The following is a 19,957-nucleotide window of genomic DNA, read 5'->3' on the forward strand; positions in this document are numbered from 1 at the left end:
CATGCATAGGAATGACAAAACTGAAAAAAAACAGTAAAGAAGAGAGAAATAATGATAATACAAGCCAGTGAAAACTTAAACTATAATGCAAATATTTGGGTCAAGACCTCCGCTTGACCATCCTCAGTGCATGATAATAAAACAAAAATTACTAATAAAAATCCAAGGATAATATAAAAAATCCAACCTTAAAACAAACACAAGAACTAAAATACAAATACCCTCTCAATGTACTTAATTTGATGCATCTTTTAGATGTCTCTCAAATATTAGTCTACGGAAAGTAAGTCTTTTATCTCTTGACACAAAAAAGTATTCAAAGTTAACAAGGTTTCTTAATAGAACCAATTAGGGCAGTACTAGCTACAAAAACGGTTTAAAATTATACCCATATAGATGTTTGTATTATTCATTTTGTAACTATAACTTTCAGTTAAATATATCTAGTCGAATATCAAATACCTGATCAAACCGATAATTCATCAAAAATGTATCCCTCCCTTCCAGACTAATCTATTTTCTAGGTAACAAACCATAGCAAAACTTTAAAATAAGTATGGGTCAAAATGTGAACATAAATTGTGTGAAGCACCTCCGATTTCCAATTATTTTTGTCGACGGGTTCGTGAAGATAAGTTTTAATGTGTTTGTTCTGTTTATTGCGGCTCATTTTGATTGCGGAACATCAATAATCAAAATACCAAAGAGTTCTTCAAGAGCCGCACTTTGACGACGAAAGAGCCACACGTAGCTCACGAATCACAGCCTGCCAACCACTGAACTAGGAGATCCTAAGCCAGCTTCCTAGCCCTACCTGTACAGCACTGAAAAGTAGTATTTTTCTGCAATGTTTCTGGAATAAAGATGAGTGAGTTTACTAGAGGTATCTTTGATCACCCGGCTAAGTTCTAGAGATATAACTGCCGTTATAGCTGATTTGCTAGTGCACTAGGCTTGCAATTATGTGTCCTTCGAGGAGAGAGCTGGAGTCCTGGTTTTGCATTTTGTATGCATCAAATTGTATGCATAGGCTGTCGGTTTGGTACATACAGCAATTGCCTTTCAAAACATTTGGACTGAAATTCCGTTGTAAGAGCAACAAGTCAAGCCCCTCCATTCTTTGGGCATTGTGTGAAAAGCCACTTATTATCCTGTTGACCTTGTGTTAATGTATTCTTTTTTTAAGTACTGTGGTTACCCGCAATACTTAAAAAAAGAATACAGTGGGAGGGGGGGCAAACAAACTTTATCGTAAATTACAGAGTTGGTGTGGGAATAACTACTCTTTGCGTTCTTTGAGACAAAACTAGTTTTTTATTTAATTTATACTTGTTTCTAATACCATATCCATCCCAAATATTAGAGGTGCTAGTCCCCCCTCACCCACTAAAGTTTAACAACTGCATATTAATTTACATATTTTTAATCCTTCAAAGGAGGAGAGGTCAAGGTTGAATCCATATTCATTACAATAATCGTCACGTTGGTTGAAGCATCTCTCATAGAGAGTTTAAATATGCAGGCCTCAAAGTGCACGTTTTCGGCCTTGGCTGCCCCCCTCCTCTAAAAAATATCCACCAGTTTCCATCCTAATAGATGCCGGTCACTTATGCATTACTCTTGCTTTATCGTATAAATAATTTTCAATAACGGTTTGTTTTTTATGCACTGTACGCGTGTTTAGTGACGAATGTTACCCCAATGCGCCAGTTGTGTTTCCAAAATTGGGAAGTTACATAAATATCCTTTCAATATTCTTAAGTCGATGGGCTATCTCAGAGTTTTCAATCGATAATATTTTGTTTTTCAGGATAAAATGCAAGCAATTTGCCCAGGGATCTTTTAATACGACTAGATTTTCATATTTTCGTCCGTGTTCTTCCGGTAATTTACGAATACTTATTCGATAAGATAACCCTTAGAGGAAAAATAAAATTCGTGACAATTCTTTTTGGGGAAAATACAAAATTTCCCACTTTTATTGATAGCTTTACGGTTCTTAGACACATTAGATCTCATTGTATAACTTCCATCAAATGCAGCAATTTTTGTGGGGGTTAATCCTTATTAAGACTATGTAAGTTTTCGGAGACTAACAGATTTTGATGAGAAAACTTAAAAACAACGAATTTTTCATATCTATATTAGGCATAAAAAGTAAGTTTTTTCGATGCAATCACAGTAATTAAAATTATGTTTTTAGACTTTTGGTTTGTAAGCTTTTATTTTTCTTCTGCCGCTGGCGGGGTATTAAAGCATTGTGCAGATATGTTTGAGGAATCAGTTGAAAATTAATGTATACCTGCATTGGTAGAATTTCTTTTAAAACCTTCTTCTTCTTCTTGTTTGGATTGTTATGGAGGCAGTTTCGTACAATCGTAACACCGGAATCGAATTTTGGGCCCTGCAGTGGGTTGCTGCAGCTGATTTTGAACTCTGGGTCCTGTATTACCAAGCAGAAGTTTTGGTTACCACTGCACTGCTACAGAGCCCTTTTAGAACCGTTTTTGTTGCAAAAATTTTTCTAGATCTATAAAATCTTCCGTTTCTGCCTTATACCTCTGAAAATATTTTACAAATTCATAGGTTCATTGAATAAATTCCAATATTTAAGAACTTATAGATCCATAATTCAGATATTATTACTTTTTCTCGCTTGAGTCGATTATAACAGCAGAAGTCAGGTACTTTTTAAATTGTTTTTATTTAACTGGGCACTTTTTTTTTTTATAAAGGACCTTTGCTTTTCCAACAAATTTACGACTGAGATTTTTTTTGCCGGTAAAATACAGATTCTGGCGAATATTCACTTTTAAACTTTTGTTTCATTCGACGGTTGGAAAATAGTTTTTTTTTTTTTTTTTTTTGACCAGTTTCTGCTCTGTTTGTTATGTCTGTTATGTAGAATCATAAGATGATTCTATTCTGGGTGCATTCAGTCCAAGCACGCATTGATTGGTCATTAGGCATGACAACACTTGGAAAACTTCGCTTAAATATGGAATAGAATAAATAGAATAGGGGATTGAATAGAGCTTATTGCAATTAATTTTCATTTGTTTATCAGTGGAAATCAGGGGCGTCGTTCGGGAGGGGCAAGGGGGCAGTTGCCCCCCCCACAGTATTGTGGAGAAAAAGTTATTATATAGCCCATGCTCCTTGAATATCAAAAGTAGACTCCTCTTGCCCCCCCCCCCCCCCAATGAAAATGTTGTAGATTCGCCCCTGGTGGAAATGGCTTTTGATCAGTTGAAGAGTGTAACTTGACATCACTTTCAACCCATCAGAGGCATTTTCTAGTGACAAGCCTAAGAGAATTAGTTGCAATAAACTCTATGGCCCGTGATATTAGTTTCTTCATCTGGAGCCTGTCAATTATTCTTATTTTACCGTTCAGACAATTCTCTTCTACAGACTTAAGCCTTACAAATGCCATCTTTGCAGTTTAAAGTAACTATTAAAGATGGTAGCAATACAAATTTTAAAATAGAAATGACGTCAGTGCTGCTCCAATCATCATCAACAAGATTTCATGCTGCGTGTAGTCATTCTGACTCATAAGGTGTTTTCTTTTACAAAATAATTTTCTGAGTAATAACTGAGCTGGCAAACCACATTCAAGTGAGTCATCTTTTTTTGTTTGTGAAAGTCAGTGTCTGTATTTGCTTTATTGGTAAAATTCTACTTTAGCTACTTTTGGCTATCTTGGGAAGGGGTTAGGTTAGGACAATGAGACTTTCAGGGATGGGTCTACAGGCTAAAGTATGTCCCGGGAAGGTATTTTGAAGTACCTACCTCCACTCCTTCTCCCTCTAAAGGGTCGTGAAATTTGCCTACATGACAGGTCTATACCCATTGAAATTTTGACAAAACAACATTTTACCTTAATTTTCAGTTATCAGTTTCTTTTTCTCTGGTTTTAGCTCTGAAAATGCAATTTCAGTTATTTGAGCAGAATTTTAAGACATATAAATAGTTTATTTTCAAAATTTAGGAAATGTATTTGCATATCTTTAAAACCTTATAAATTGGGATTGAGCAAAGTTGTGAAGCTGAAAACAATTTTGGTATAAGACTAGGCTAGTCCAAATACTGTAGGCCTAAGCTACCCTATGTCATGATGCCTACAAACTTATTTCTGGGGGTATTGGGGGCTAGGCTTAAAATAGTTTTTGGTATTAGCCTACAGTTAGGCCTGCTTAATAGGAAACATTGAAAAATCCAGAAATAGACTTAAAAAAATCTTGAAATACTTTCATAGCCTCTATGCAATCCCCAAAAGCACTTTAGTTTAGTAGGCTATACTCGCCCCATCATGTGCAAATATAAAGCCAAAATTGTGTTTGTTCCATCAATTTTACCATGTGTTACTCTTGTTCAAATAGATTTAGCCTAACACCAAGAAGTAGCAACAATAAAATAAAAAAATGCATGGGAAATTTAGGCTACATATTTGCACTTTATGTCAGGGGCTAGGATGGGAAACTAAACTGAAGTGCTTTTGGGAATGATGTGGGGAAGTATTTTAGGGTTTGTTAAATTTGTTTTCAGGATTTTATATGAATTGCCCTAACAGTAGACTAATACCCAATTTTTTTTGAAGAAAGAGACCAGTTCACAACACCTTTGTGCATGGCCTCTTCTGAAGTAAAAACTAAGCTAGCTTATAATAACATAAGAGTAGACTAGTTTAGGCCTAGTAGGCTTACTATCAGACATCCACCACATGGCTAATATGGGAGTAAAGTTCATTTGTGATGCAAATGGATGTTATATTTAGATTGAGGATGCAATTTTGTGGTGCTACTTTCTTTGGGTAGACTCAGGGGCATCCCAGCTAAACTTCCACTCCATATGTCTCCAGTCATGGCACCATATGTCTCTGTCATGGGCACCCATAAGCTGAATTTTAGGCGCGCTTACCTGGTCTAATCAGCACTTCCAATGCTTTATAGGCCTAATAGAAATCTCAAAACAAAAATATAAGGCAAAATCATTCATCCAGGGGGGCTGGAGTCCCCCATGGTCTCTGTCCACTGACTTCTTGAACAATTTGATTAATTTTGTCCTATACTGTTGCTTCTCTTAGTGGGGTCCACAAAGGGATGCCTCAGGCAGGAAAGAAGTTGTATCCTTCATGGTGTCCATGAGTAAACTATTGTAACTTCTTTGAGTGTCTGCTGATGGTGTTTGATTCAGCTGGAGAGAAAATGGCATTTCCTGCATCCAAAAAATTCTTCTTCATTATTATGTCTCTACACTTTCTCCTGTAGGTATAAAGTTGACAGATTCAGCTTCTTTAGTTGTTCCTCATAATGCAGGTTTTTGATGTTGCTTGGGAAACTAGTAGCTTTCCTTTAAATCCTCTCCAGTGCAGGTTTGTCTGTTTCATAGTAGGGGTAGGCAACTGTTGACTGAAATTCAACTTTTGGATGTACTAATAATATGTACAGCTTCTTTATAATTTTAGGTTTTCTAGTGATGATAGCTCTTTTCGTCAGTCCAAGCACCATGTTGACTCCTGAAACTTGGTACTGAACATATCCATGGAACTTTAATGTAATATCTGTTAGAACACCAAGTTCATGCTCTTCTTTGACATTTTCAAGTATTGAACTTGTACATGTGCAGGACAGCATGGAATATTTGTGGTATGAATCTCTTGGACCAATATGAAAGACTTTATCTGCATTAAATTCCAGGCCCCACTACTTGCACCAGTTCCACAGGCATTAAGGTCTGTTTGTATTGATACAGCACATTGTTCATCCTCTGGAGGTCTGGTCAGTTTAGTGTCATCTACAAAGAGAATCACGTTATTGGAAACTAAAGCGGCTGAACCATTAATGTACAGGCTTAACAGGTTGGGTCCAAGCTTTGTGCCATGTGGGACCCTTCTGAGGACATGCAGTGGATCTTAATGCAATGGTATCCCATCTTCATCATACAGGACTATATGCTGTGTTCTTCCACTAAGAAAACTGATAATCTGTTCAATTGTATCAGGATTAACTTTTTAGGCTCTAAGTTTCTTAGTGAGGTAGCAGTGCACAACTTTATGAAAAGATTTTGCTTGGTCAAGTGACACTATGTTTACATGGATACCTTCCTCCATCAACTTGGTCACTATGTTGTAAGACTGAATGAGGTTAGTCTCCATGGATCAACCTTTTCTATAGGCATGTCCATTAACCAGCAATTTGTTAGGTGTTCATTGATAGTATTATTGATTATCCCTTTTAAAATCTCTGAGACAACAGATCTTAGGCTAATTGGTCTATAATTCTTTGCCTTTTTTGTCACCTTTTTTGAAGATTAGCATCATATTTGTGGATTTCCAATCTTACCTTACCTTAGTTCCTACAGGGCCAGGTGTGGCACAAAGGGCATCAACAAAGCCTTGCCAGATGTCTCGGAGCAGAGCATCAGCCGTGACGTCCTCCCTCTGTGGTTGTAATGACAGCTCATCACTCTGCAGGTCTTTGTTGTTCTGTCATTGGAGGTTTTTTTTGGTCACCCTCTTTTTTGCCCACTCTTGGATTGCCACTTGTAGACAGAATCTGGAAGACAGTCTTCTGGCATTCAGAGGACATGACAAAGATAGGTTCATATTCTCTGCTTCAGGAGATCAGTGACTGGTGGTTGACCTGTTCATCTGCAGACCACTATGTTTGTGACCCTGTCCTGCCATGATCTGTTAAGAATTCTTCTGAGGCAAACATTTTCAAATGTTAGGATACGTTTTTCCAGCTGGACATTCAGCTTCCAGCATTCACTTCCACAAAGGAGAATGGACATGATTTTGCTATTCAACAGATGGAGCTTTAGATGCAAAGAGTATTTTTGCTTCACCATACTGGTTTCAGTTTGTTGAATGCTGATGTTGCTTGTCTAATTCTCCTTTTTATCTTGTTGACTATTCTGCCATCATATTTGATCCAACTTCCAATATATTTGAACCCCTGGGCTTGTTTGATTGCTTTTCTATCCTAGGCAGCGCAACAGCACTGCCTAAGTAAAGAACAATGTTGACACAATGTACTATTTTTTTTTTTTTTTTTAGTTGGTCTTAGACCAGGGCACTTTGTATCAAAGGACTTGTCATAGAAATTTGGAAAAGGGCTCATTTGATTGGAAATTGGAAGGGCTTGTGCCCTTTTTAATAGTTGAAAGTGATTTGAAGGCAGCTAACATCCCTTCCATGCCCACCATTTTACCAAACACATCCCATAAAAATTTTGAGATGGTCATTTTGTTCAACGTAGTCAAAAGATCTAGAAATTATGTATTTGAGGAGGACACTCCCCCACAGTCCTCAGGGCACGGGTTGTAATTTATGCCTTGGGGCATATAAGGCTTCTCTTGAAAGCATTGTTGTAGAAACTTCAAAAAGGCTCATTTGATTGGAAATTCAAAGGGCTAGTGCCCTCTTTAATAGTCAAAAGTGATTGGAGGGCAACTTACCTCCCTCTCACGCCCACCATTTTCCCAAACACATCCAATCATTATTTTGAGATAGTATTTTTGTTCAATGTATTTGAAAGTTCTGGAAATTATGTATTTGAGGATGACAAACCCCCCACACCCTCAGGGTAAGGGTTGTAAGTTTTCCCCTGGGGGCATATAAGGTTTTTATAGAAAGCGTTGTCTTAGAAACTTAAAAAAGGGCTCGTTCAATTGGATATTGAAAGGGCTAGTGCCCTTTTTAATAGTCGAAAGTGATTGGAGGGCAACTAACACCCCTCTCACGCCCACCATTTCCCCAAACACATGCAATCAAAATTTTGAGATATGCATTTTGTTCAACGCAGTTAAAAGTTTTGGAAATTATGTCTTTGAGGATGACCCCCCCCACACACACACACCCCTCAGGGCAAGGGTTGTAAGTTATGCCCTTGGGGCATATAAGGTTTTTTTTTATAGAAAGTGTTGTCATAGAAACTTCAAAAAGGGCTCGTTCAATTGGAAATTGAAAGGGGTAGTGCCCGTTTTAATAGTTGAAAGTGATTGGAGATCAAATGACTGCTCTCTCGTGCCTACCTTTTCCTCAACAACATCCAATCAAAATTTTGAGATAAGCATTTTTTCAACGTAGTTGAGAGTTAAAGAAATTAGGTCTTTAATAATGACAACACCCCCCCCCCCCCACAACCCTCAGGGTACCGGTTGTAAATTATGCCCTTGGGGCATATAAGGTATTTATAGAAAGTGTTGTCATAGAAACTTCAAAAAGGGCTCATTCAAATGGAAATCGGAAGGGCTAGTGTCCTTTTTAATAGTTGAAAGTAATTGAAGGGCAACTAACCCTAACCTAGAAATTATGTTTTTGAGGAGGACACTCCCCCCACAGTCCTCAGGGCAAGGGTTGTAATTTATGTCCTGGGGCATATAAGATTTTTATAGAATGCATTGTCATAGAAACTTAAAAAAGGGCTCATTCAAATGGGAATGGGATGGCTAGTGCCCTTATTAATAGTCAAAAGCTATTGAAGAGTGAATACCCCCCCCCCCCACACCCATCATTTCCCCAAACACTTCCGATCAGCATTTTGATATAGCCATTTTGTTGAACGTAGTTAAAGGCTCCGGAAATTATGTTATTGAGTATGACAAACCCCCTACAGCCCTCAGGGCTAAGATTGTAAGTTATGCACTGGGGGCATATAATATTTCCTAGAAAGTGTTGTAGAAACTTCAAAAAGGGGTCATTGGACTGGAAATTGAGAGGGCTGTTGTCCTTTTTAATAGTCGAAAGTAATCGGAGGGAGAATCACCCCCGCCCCATGCCCATCATTTCCCCAAACATTTCCAATCTTGGCCATTTTGTTCAACGTAGTTGAAAGATCTAGAAATTATGTCTTTGAGGATGACAACCCTCCCCCCCCCATAACCCTCTGGACAAGGGTCCTAAGTTGTGCCCTTGGGGCATATAACGTTTTTATAGAAAGTGTTGTCGTAACAGCTTCAAAAAGGGCTCATTCGATTGGAAATTGAGAGGATTAGTGGCTTTTTATTAGTCGAAAGTGATCAGAGGGCAAATGACCCCCCCATGCTTATCATTTACCCAAACACTGCCAATCAAAATTTTGAGATGGCCATTTTGTTCAGCGTATCAGAAAGGTCTGTAAATTATATTTTTGAGGATAAAAAATCCCCGCAGCCCTCAGCACAAGGGTTGTAAGTTATGCCCTGGGGACATAGAAGGTTTTTCTAGAAAGCGTGGTCATATAAACTTTGGAGGAGGATTATTGGATTGGTAATCAGACACTCTAGTGCTCTTTTTGAGAGCCAAAGTGATCTGAGGGCAGCTACCCCTCCCCTCCCCCCTCCCCGTCCTCACACGTCATATTGTCCCGAAATGCATCCAATAGAAATTTGAGATAGCCATTATATTCAAAATAGTCTAAATATCAAATGAAAAGGCTTTGGGGGTCGAAATAAACCCCAGAGATTAGGGGCAAGGGTTGTAAGTTATGCCCAGGGGGTATTTAAGGTTTTTATGGAAGGGATTGTTGTTTAACTTTAGAAGAGGCTCACTCTTTCTCCCTGAAAGAAGATTATGTCAATATTAAACGGACAGAAATTATTTTAAAATACTTTTTCCACAAAATAAGTTTTTCAAAAAAACAGTAAAGAACTTCATTAAACCAAAAATGAAAGAAAATAGAATCAAATAATCTACCTAGCATACAACTACCACAAATCAGTACAAACAGAAATTAGAATAAATAACAGTCAAACTCAAAACGAGCAGAAATTAATATGAATAGGGTTCTAAACCCCATGCTTTCTAAGAGCCAGAATATAATCTGTACTTTACTGAAAAAAATATTTTAAATGTTTTCACTTTTATAACTTTAAGAAATCAAAAATTAATTAAGGTTTTAAGGAATAAATATCAGCATATGTATATTAAACTGAAAATGCATATTTTTTTTCAGTAAATTCATTTGATTTTTTTCAGTAAAGTACAATTTATATTCTGGCTTTTAGAAAGCATGTGGTTTAGAACCCTATCCATATTAATTTCTGCTTGTTTTGGGTTTCATTAATTTATTGATATTGATTTGTGGTAGTTGTATGTTTCGTAGATTATTTGATTCTATTTTTGTTCATTTTTGGTTTAATGGAGATCTTTACTTTTCTTTGAAAAACTTATTTTGTGGAAAAAGTTTATTTAATTAATTGCATTTAAGGATCATAGGTGAGTTGGATGTGGCCATGCTCTTTGATTTACCAATATTTACTATTAGTCCCACTTTATCAGCCTTGTCTGCTATGGTGTCAAGTAGTAGCTACAAACGTTGCTTCGCCTCTTGTAGAAGTACTGCATTGTCTGCAAAGTCCAAGTCTGTGAGCTGCTGGCCACTGACTTTTACACCAAAGCCTGATGCTTGTTGTAGGACATAATCAATTACTAGGACGAATAGGAACAGGGATAACATACATCCCTGTTTCACCCCAGAGAGAATCTTGAAGAATCTTGTCTCCCCATTTTCGTTCAGACACAACATTTGCTCTCTTTGCAGAGGGCCAATATTATTCAGACTAGTTTATTAGGTACTCCATAAAATTTCAGAATCTTCCATAAAACATCGCGATTGGTGGAGTTGAATGCTTTTTCAAAATAAATGAAGAGCAGATACAGCTTTTTATTCCATTCTCTTGACTCTTGCCCCATAAGTCTGAGGATAACAATAAGGTCAGAGCATGATCTACCAGGTTGGAACCTATGTTTTTTCTTCCCTTAGATGTGAGTCAAGAGCGGCTCTCAAACACTACAATATAATTGTGGCCAAGAGTTTACTTGGCACTGAAATCAGGTTGATCCCCCTCCAGTTGTCACAGTTAAGAGTATCTCCCTTCTTAAACAGTTTGACTAGAATACCTCTAGTCTAATAACGTGGGACCTTTTATCCATGCTCCAAACTGCTTCTAGGAGAGCAGTCCATACAATTAAGCAGGCTCGAAGGGATGTCTTTAGCATCTCTGCTGTTATCCCATCGACTCCCAATGCACAGCCATTTTTAATCTTTTTGACAGCTGCTTCTACGAGGATCAGCACTTACGTCAATTTGTAAAAACGGGACATCAGATACAGTTTCTTGGTCGTTGGGTGGAGGACAATTAAGTATATTTTCAAAATGGGATATCCTTCTTTTGTCTACTTTCTTTATAGTGAAGCTGCAGACAGTCTTTATCTTCAGGCCTTGATGCATTCAGGATATCTCTCTTTGATTCCTTGCGCTGTTCAATGAATTTCCAGGTTTTGTCTGATATACATTCCTCCTTCTTTCTTTTCTTATCCAAGACTTGCCTTGGTGGGATCATGGTAGATATTTTTGATTATCAACCAGATATCTTTTGCACAATGATTGCCAGTTTAATCTGTTAGATTCAAGGCATTAAATCAGTTTTTCAGAGAAATACATAAATACTTTCTTAAGTCTCAGTCTTTCAGTTTGTTGGTGTCAAACAGCCTATAGGTACTGGTCACTTTCTCTTCTTTTGAGCTTTCAACTTAATTTGTATTTCATCAATCATCAATATATGGTCTGAATTAACGTCAGCTCCTCGAAAAGCATGTACGTCAAATAAGCTGCTTCTCCAACATATTGAAATTAGGAAATGGTGGATTTGGTTTTTTGTCCAACCATCTGGGGACACTCAGGAGTATTTGTGGATTGACTTATGCTCGAACAATGTGCCACCTATGATCAAGTTTTTGCTCAGCACGTACTCTACAAGAAGCGCTCCGTTTGCGGTGATAACTCCTATACCATGTGGGCCCATGGCTTCTGGGCAATACTGACAGTCTGCTCCAATTTTGGCTTTGAAGTCACCCACAACGCAGGGAATATCATGTCTGGGCAAATGTTTGGTAACCGCATGTAACATTTCATAGAGTTTGTCTTTTTCATCTTTGCCGGCTTCATTTGTGGAAGCATAGCAGGCAATGATGGTAAGTTTGATGTGGTTTGAGATACATCAGACCACCAATAAACGTTCGTTTATGGGGTTCAGCTCACCATTGCCTTCGACGCGCTAGGTAACGTCAAAACTCCGGCTCCAGCGTGGTGTGTTGCAGGATCTCCACTAAAAGCCAAAGTGTATCCATAAACAAGTTTCTCTAGTCTGCTTCCTGTCCATCTAACTTCACTCAGGACAAGTGTATCCAGACAATACTGTTTCATCTCTTTGAGAACTTGTTGGGTCCTTCAAATCTGGTTCATAATTCTTATATTCCAAAATCCTATTTTGGTGGTTTCTATTGCAGTCAGAAATCGAGTCCGGGGGTGTGCAGGGGTCTTCATCAAGGAGGTTGAAGTATCTGAGGCTATTGTTGACGTTTCAGTTGCAGTTGGTTTTCCCCAGGGTCTGGGTTGCAAACCCTCAGCCCAACCCTCCTCCTTTTTCCAGGCTTGGAACTGACTACTATGCACACATTCGTATACATAGTAGGCGGAGTTAAGCTTCCAATCTGCAGGGACTAATTTCAGTTCAGTAGATATTTGAAAACTTTTGCAAGGGGCTCTGCAATGCAACCTGCCCCTTCTTTTAGAAGTCTTGGGTGAATCCTTCTGGGGCCCTTAGCTTTTGCTAGGTTGACAGTTTTAAGTTGTTGATATTCATTGGATAGTGATATCTTGGCTCTAAGCATTTCGTGTGCTCTTTGAACAGATTCTGTATTAGGGCCATTAGGCTAACTGGTATTGAAAAGTTTGAAGATACGCTATGGCTTAGGATACTTCCCATCTGGACAAGATTGCTAATTGTTGTGTTTCCATCTATGATAAGTTCAGTGATTGCTTCTCTTTCAGAGTTATGTGATAAAACATACATCCAAAATGATTTGGAGTTGCTTTTGCTTCACATGTAGGCTACTTGACTTCTCATGTTTAAATACTACTTTCTGTGTTAAATTTCTCAGTTTATTTTTTGCATGTCTGTAATTGATAAGGTGATTCTTGCTTTCACTTTTCTGGTATTTATTCCGTGGTCTTTTAGATAAGATAATATTTATTTTCAAAAGGCTATCATAAGCTGTTACTATAGCCGAATTTGCTTCATATGTCAGGCAAAAGAAATCAAAACAACAGATAGAGCAAGACAAAAGTTAAAAATACCAATCAAGTGTAAAAATGGTCCATATAAATTTCACACAAATTAGTAAAAAAAAACTATGTCCAAGAACTAAAATTAACTTGATGCAGTTAATGACCGGACAAAAACAGAAGGGGATGGGGGGATAAAATGTTAATACGTAATGACTAACAACTATCACAGGCTAAAAGAAAAAAAAAAATAGCTGAATTTGTATTCCGAGTCAGATACTGTAAAAATGAAAACAACTGAAATCAAAATGTCAAAAAGAAATATTTACAATTAAAGAAAGGATTGCACAAAAGACTGGCTTAAAAAACGGATAGAACTCAAATAAGTACCACAAAAGGGCAAAACAAAGTGGTGATAGATAAAAAGTGGGGATAGTTATTGTGACCATACAACATCAACTAAAATAAGAGACGGAGGAATTCATTTATGTTCAGAACACATCATGAATGATTAAGGTGCTCCAGAATAAAGGGGATAAAACTTCCGGAGCATCTTTGTAAATGCATGGATCAGAGAGTAGGTTGGAATTGCTTCTAATGGGTTGTAAAAATGAGGGAAAATGTCCTCAGTACGGAGATTAAAAATGACAGATTTGGCAAAAGGCAAACCAATTTTTCCCTCCTTTCTTTTAATGTGGTAATGCCTGCAGCTTTAAGGAGGAAGGAGCATGGATTTTCTTCTGGCTTATGGCTTATCTGACTTGGGGTGTTTTGATATTGCCAGTCATGATAATTTTTTCACACTCTGTTTCTTGCAGCTCTTTATAAATACCTTTATAGTTAACAAATTTCTTAATTACTTTGTTATTGGGCTTTTGACTTAAAAGATGTGTTGAAGCAATGCAAAGGTGATCACAAGCACCAAGTGCTGGTAGTTTTTAGATTGATTAGCTTCTTTCTGGGTTGTTAGTAATAATAAAGTCTAGAAGGGATGGTATTGCATTGTCTCTGTATTTTGTTGGAGAGTTTACCAGCTGTGTTAGCAACTTTTCAATGAGGGCATCTGTAATTGGATTAGTTTGGTCATGTGGTGTTGGAGACCCAAGACCTTCAATCCACTGAACCCCTGGCATTTTAAAATCTTCGGCTGTAATAAGATTTTGGTGGTGTGTCATAATTGCAGTGATTTGAATCAACCTAGCTGTAAATAGATATTTTCACATAATCTCTCAAGCACAAGAAGTGTAGTAGGAATGAAAGTGAGAGCTTTAAAGCAATATTCTCAGCCAGGATTTGATCTGTAGACCCTTTTTTTGAGAGTCTTATTACAATAGCTCAGCAATTTTCCAGGTTCTGACAAAATTATTTATGAAGAGAGTATCTGACTCTACTTTCAGAGGTAGTGATTTCAAAGTACTTGCAAAGCAAAAGAAAACCAAATATGAAAGTATGCTCATGCTTTTCAGACCCTTAACCTTTAAATATTATGCCTAGCTATGTTTTTCTGGTACAACAATGAAAATGTAATCGATAATCGATTCAATTTCATCACATATGAACAGATTGTCAATCCACAATCCCAACTGGTAAAAAGTAGAGTAGATTCAAAGCCCATGTCTCAAAATAGGGGCCTAGTCTCCAAAATGTGGTGATTTAACTCAATTTGGTTTACATGCAAGAATATAGAGACCAGCAGATTTTGAAAGTATACTGCCCTAAGACAAGACAACGTGTCAAATGATTTTGAATCACCAGGAACCTAGCTTTACTGCTACTACTAACAACTCACTGCAGCATCAAGCCGCCTGGCCTCAGGCTGCTTGGTGATGCCCTAATTTGTTGATAGTTCTGGACTATTATAGTAGATCATTGCAAAAAGTTTGGTTAGTCTTGGTTAGTACTTATTGGATTATCAGAGTTGCTTCCACTATAACTGTGTTCCAACTTTAACCCACATAATGATTGGATATAGCCCAAGGCTCTATGCAAAAGTTTGTACACTTGTGGATCTTTCTTAAGTGGTATTAGGCCTATCTGGTAATATGAACCATCTTTTGATTAGAAATAGGAGCAAAGAATAATATTTCTTTGCTCTAATACAAAGACTGCTAAATCAGTAGAGTCTTTTTGACCATTGAATTTGGAAACTGTATTGAATGGCTAATTGATTTTCTTAAAAAAAAAAAAAAAAAAAAAAAAAAACTGGTTGGAAAACTGGAGGGTGAGGTACCCCCACCCCACCCTCAAATGTGCAAACATATAGCCCAAATTATATGTTTCCCATGCAATTTTTCTATTTCTTGGTTTCACTGATATTGCTTCTCTGCTATTAATTCCATTTTAACAAAAGAGTAACGCATGGTGAAATGCATAGAACATGTACAATTTGGGCTATATATTTTCTTGCAGTCCAATCTAGGAGAAGGAGGAGCCAGAAGAATATAAAATTACATTTCCAGACAATTTTATAATTTTATAAGTCATGACAATTTTATGACAATTTTATAAGTCTCGATTTTGTTTAGTGTGGGTTGAATTTTAGGTTGAATATTGCCTCCTTCTTTGTCCTTACCCTGTAGGCAGATTTCTGTAGCCTTTTATTTTTAGATTAGGGGGTCTCATATTTTTTTTTTGATTAATTTGTAGACTATATATGCTTTTCAAAATGTCATCTGTGTTGAAATTAGTCTCTTCATGGAATGCATTCAAAGGTAATAATTGATTTCAATGAAAGCCATTGTACGTTTATAACAGAATGATGTCTCAAAAATTTTCCGAAGGATTCCTCTCCCCACCATTAAATAACTATCACAAAAAAGAGAAAAAATGCTTTTATGCCATTTTAATCCAATTCCAAGAAAAAGTTCTTTGATTGCATCATAAGCCTGAAGGATTTGTCATCCTCAAAAAGCTGAGGCTTAAAGTACACCTCTTTTTTCTCATCTATGAAAGAGCTCTTTGGTCCCTCACTTGCAGTTGGACTTGAGGGTGCACTTGTACATTTGTAGATGCTTGGCAGGCACTGAACTCCATATGATACAAGTTTCAGTTGTATGCAAGGGCGGATTCAGGATTTTTTTTAGGGCGGGGGGATAGGTTGATCCGATAAACTTGCGTTAGGAGCAAGTTATTAACGCAATCTTGCGTTAATTAAGTAGATTACACTACTAGACTATGTTAGGGGGGCGCGTGCCCCCTCGTCCGCCGAGATCCGCAACTGGTTGTATGAAAACTTTTTTTTATGGTGTCAGTGAATATTTTGAAAGGATGTCAGTAGTTAATAGGTGAGTGGGTCCATAGTGTTTCTCAACTGATAGAAATTTTAGACTGAAATTTTTATTTCTCTGAAAGTTTGAACAGAATTTGCCTCTTTCTATAATTGATGTTTCTTCCTTTCCTCTAGACATTTATAACATGACGAGCACACCAGAAAATTCAGATGCTATTCGCCTTACGGTAGCTGACATATTAACATCAATGGCAATGGGAGCAGAACCAATCACACCTACAACTGTAAGCTTGAGTTTTTTAAATTTATTGTTGCTGTTAAGCTAAAGGTCATATCTGACATTTTCGAACTCCTTAATTGCCAAAAACCGTTTACTGATCTAGATTCAAGGAAGGATTAGCAGGGCAATGGATGTTTGATAATACTTTGGTCATCCTGTTGTTTAATACCCTGCTGATCCTCCCTTTGAGAAGAGCTTAGCACAAGATTTTTAGCCATTATCTAAGAAGTGGGAAAATGTCAATTGACGAAATGCAAAACTGACAGCAATGACGTATATACATATATATGTATATGCATACATATATATGTATATATATATATATATATATATATATATATATATATATATATATATATATATATATATATATATATATATATATATATATATATATATATATATATATATATATATATATATATATATATATATATATATATATATACATATATATATATATATATATATATATATATATATATATATATATATATATATATATATATATATATATATATATATATATATAATATATATATATATATATATATATATATATATATATATATATATATATATATATATATATATATATATATATATATATATATATATATATATATGTATATATATATATGTGAATGAGATTTATTTCCCGTTTTTGTCATCAGTTAACAAACAGAGTAATAGTAAATAAAGAAAAAAAGGAAGAAAAAAAGAAAACATACTGAAATGCAACACAATATAAACAACCACAGAAAAGAAGATCCTCCACCAAAGCAACTGAAACAAAACAGATAGATTCATTTTAAGAAAATCCCCTTCCAATACAGAATGACAGAATGTGCAGAATAACAAAATCACTATAAAAGGGCACATGTAAAAAACGGCTAAGCAAACAATTTACTGCCAACAAGGAGTCCGTATGTACAGTGTTTTTTTTCTGCAAAATGCTAAAAAAGAGCCAGACGATTCGATTTAAGAATTGACGCAACCATAAGGCCCAGATAAGTAATAGTGCTAGAAGCGATACAAACTTGGCTGCTGAGCTAAATAGAAGCGGTAGAGGGCTGTTGAGGACAGGGATCAAACACCTTTTTTTATTTTACTTTTTATGTTTTACGTTTCACTTTTTACGTCAACCATTTTACTTTTACACTCACAAAAAGACAAGATTAATCCTATGATATGCCTTTGAAAGTCAAGAAAAATGTTCCTCAACTCGGAAAAACGATCTGCTATCACTCAGGGTATCATCAGCATAATTCAGTAGCATAATATCTAATCCACGAAACACACATTTCTGCACTACAACCTGCTACAGCTCAACAACTCTATGATTATACAAAGCAGAGGTGCTAATAGCTCCCTCCCTAATACCTTTATATACAAGAATCAATACTCTAGTTCTGTTAGTCAGAATACCTAGGAATTTTTGCAGTATAGATCTCTGACTGTTATGACAATAGGCCTAGACCACAGTAGGGAGAATATATTGAATCTACTGTATAATATATATAATCTAGAATATATAGAATCTACAGTGGCCTAGACAGATGACGCGTACGAGAACTTAACTTGAGCTGCGCATGTATGCTGGAGTCAAAAACTCTCCTAACATCATGCATAGCCAATACAAGCCTTTCACCTTTTCATCACAATCAATCAACAGGTGTGCAAGGAGACAATTTACATGTTCTCTGCTCAGGCCTGCTTTAAAGCCAAGCTGGCATTCGAGAGTGGAACACGAAATATTTACATCTTTAGTAATAAGCAGCTCCATTAACTTACACAATAGCAGGGCGACAGTTGATAGATTGTTCCGGGCCTTTGCGTTTTGTTAAGATTAGCCTATTTAGCCTGTTAGGTAACTATGTCTATTGGAAAAAAACTTCAGACACTGATCCAGGACAAGAAATCATCTGATAAAGCGAAACAAGGTGTCCAATGAGCCTAGCACTGTAAAACAAATGCGTACCACAGACTTCGTCAACATCTCTTGATTAGCGTAAGGAAGGTCATTGGTTATTTGAATTGGTATTCAAACAGACTAGTTCAGTATTTCTCCAGTTATGTTAGTGAGATGTTTAGACAGACACCTGGCAAAATGACATTTAGCATGGTAACATACTTTATTCATAATACTGCTACGGGGCTTTTTACGAGCTTTTAGCAAGGAATACCAGAACTAACTCAGGGTTTTCAGACCACCCAAGGACTTCAGATCCAATGCGGACCTTTCTGATTGGAACAGCCCCTTTTTTCAGAACGAGTTGCGTGAATTAGCTTACTTGTATAGATATTCAGCACAAGCAGCTTCTCTGATATAGGTAATGACGGGGCTTCTTGCAGTAACTGAAATGGCACTTTAACCTTGTAAATTATATCATGACAGACTGACTGAAAGAAACTAACATCTGTTTTATCCCACTCATTTCTATAGTACCACTTCCTTCCCTCGAAATGGGGCATGGACAGGACTGCAGAATTTTGATGTATTTATATTATTGATGTATTTATATCCATGTATTTGGATTATTGGTGAGTCATCACTTTAGTGATTGCTTCAGGGGTTGCTTGTATAGACATCAGGAAAAAGTCCAGACCAGAGATTGGGCCCGAGTTGTGAATGTAAGTGAAGTATATCATTTTTTACGTACTCGAAATTTTTGCACGAAGAGAGAAGTAATGGGACAATAGTCATGGCCTAACCAGGTTAAGCGCCATTTTTTATCATTCCAATGCCATATTTCTGGCGGCAACGCAGTCTAACTTGGGTACTACTGACCGTATCTCAGACAGAAATACCAAGGATTCGCCTCAAATGAGAATGGTCAAATTTCATAGCAAAGATGTCCGTGACTTTCGGAGGACAAGCCTCATATCTGTAAAGGAGTACAGAGCGGACAAATGCATCCTAGATCCTAGATGTGAATTTTCGTCTTCAATAGTAAATATTTCTGTAGCCATGTATGTTTCCTTGGTTGAGCAAAGACTACAGATGTTGAAGGTATTTTAGTCTGCACTGCGACCACCAGAGGTGTCAACGAGAGATCCCAGATACTTGAATTGATCGATGACTTTTAAGCAAGAATTAGCGAGACAAATACCACTTTCCAATACATACCCACGAGTTCGTTAGAATGTTAGATTTTTTTCGTGCTAATCTTCAGATCAACCGTCTTCGTGGTGACAGCAACTTTGCATGGCATGAATAGTAATAACAAAGGATTAGCAGTAATCTCTACTAATCTAAGACTAATTAGTCTTCGATTAGTAATAACATAACTAATAAGGTTGGCTGTCTTACGATCGTGCTAGTACCATGCTGATTTACAGGCCATTTTATGACCAACTACTGTATTTATTATAACTAGTTTGCTGTACCTA

The 19,957-nt window shown here is 36.8% G+C and overlaps 1 protein-coding gene across 1 annotated transcript in view; it reads left to right on the forward strand.

Moving 5' to 3' along the window:
* Positions 1-3,523: 3,523 nt before the first annotated feature.
* LOC148950549 (transcription factor kayak-like) overlaps positions 3,524-19,957 on the forward strand; it is a 69,576-nt gene continuing 53,142 nt past the window's right edge. The window contains exons 1-2 of the mRNA XM_089092474.1: positions 3,524-3,621; positions 16,459-16,568. Of these exons, the coding sequence (XP_088948600.1) occupies positions 16,470-16,568 (99 nt within the window). The 5' untranslated portion in view covers positions 3,524-3,621; positions 16,459-16,469. The remainder of the gene's footprint in view (positions 3,622-16,458; positions 16,569-19,957) is intronic.

This window comes from Artemia sp. Qi Xiang Cuo, chromosome 7 (genome assembly GCF_049724085.1).
Source record: "Artemia sp. Qi Xiang Cuo chromosome 7, ASM4972408v1, whole genome shotgun sequence".
In the NCBI taxonomy this organism is placed as follows: Eukaryota; Metazoa; Arthropoda; class Branchiopoda; order Anostraca; family Artemiidae; genus Artemia; species Artemia sp. Qi Xiang Cuo.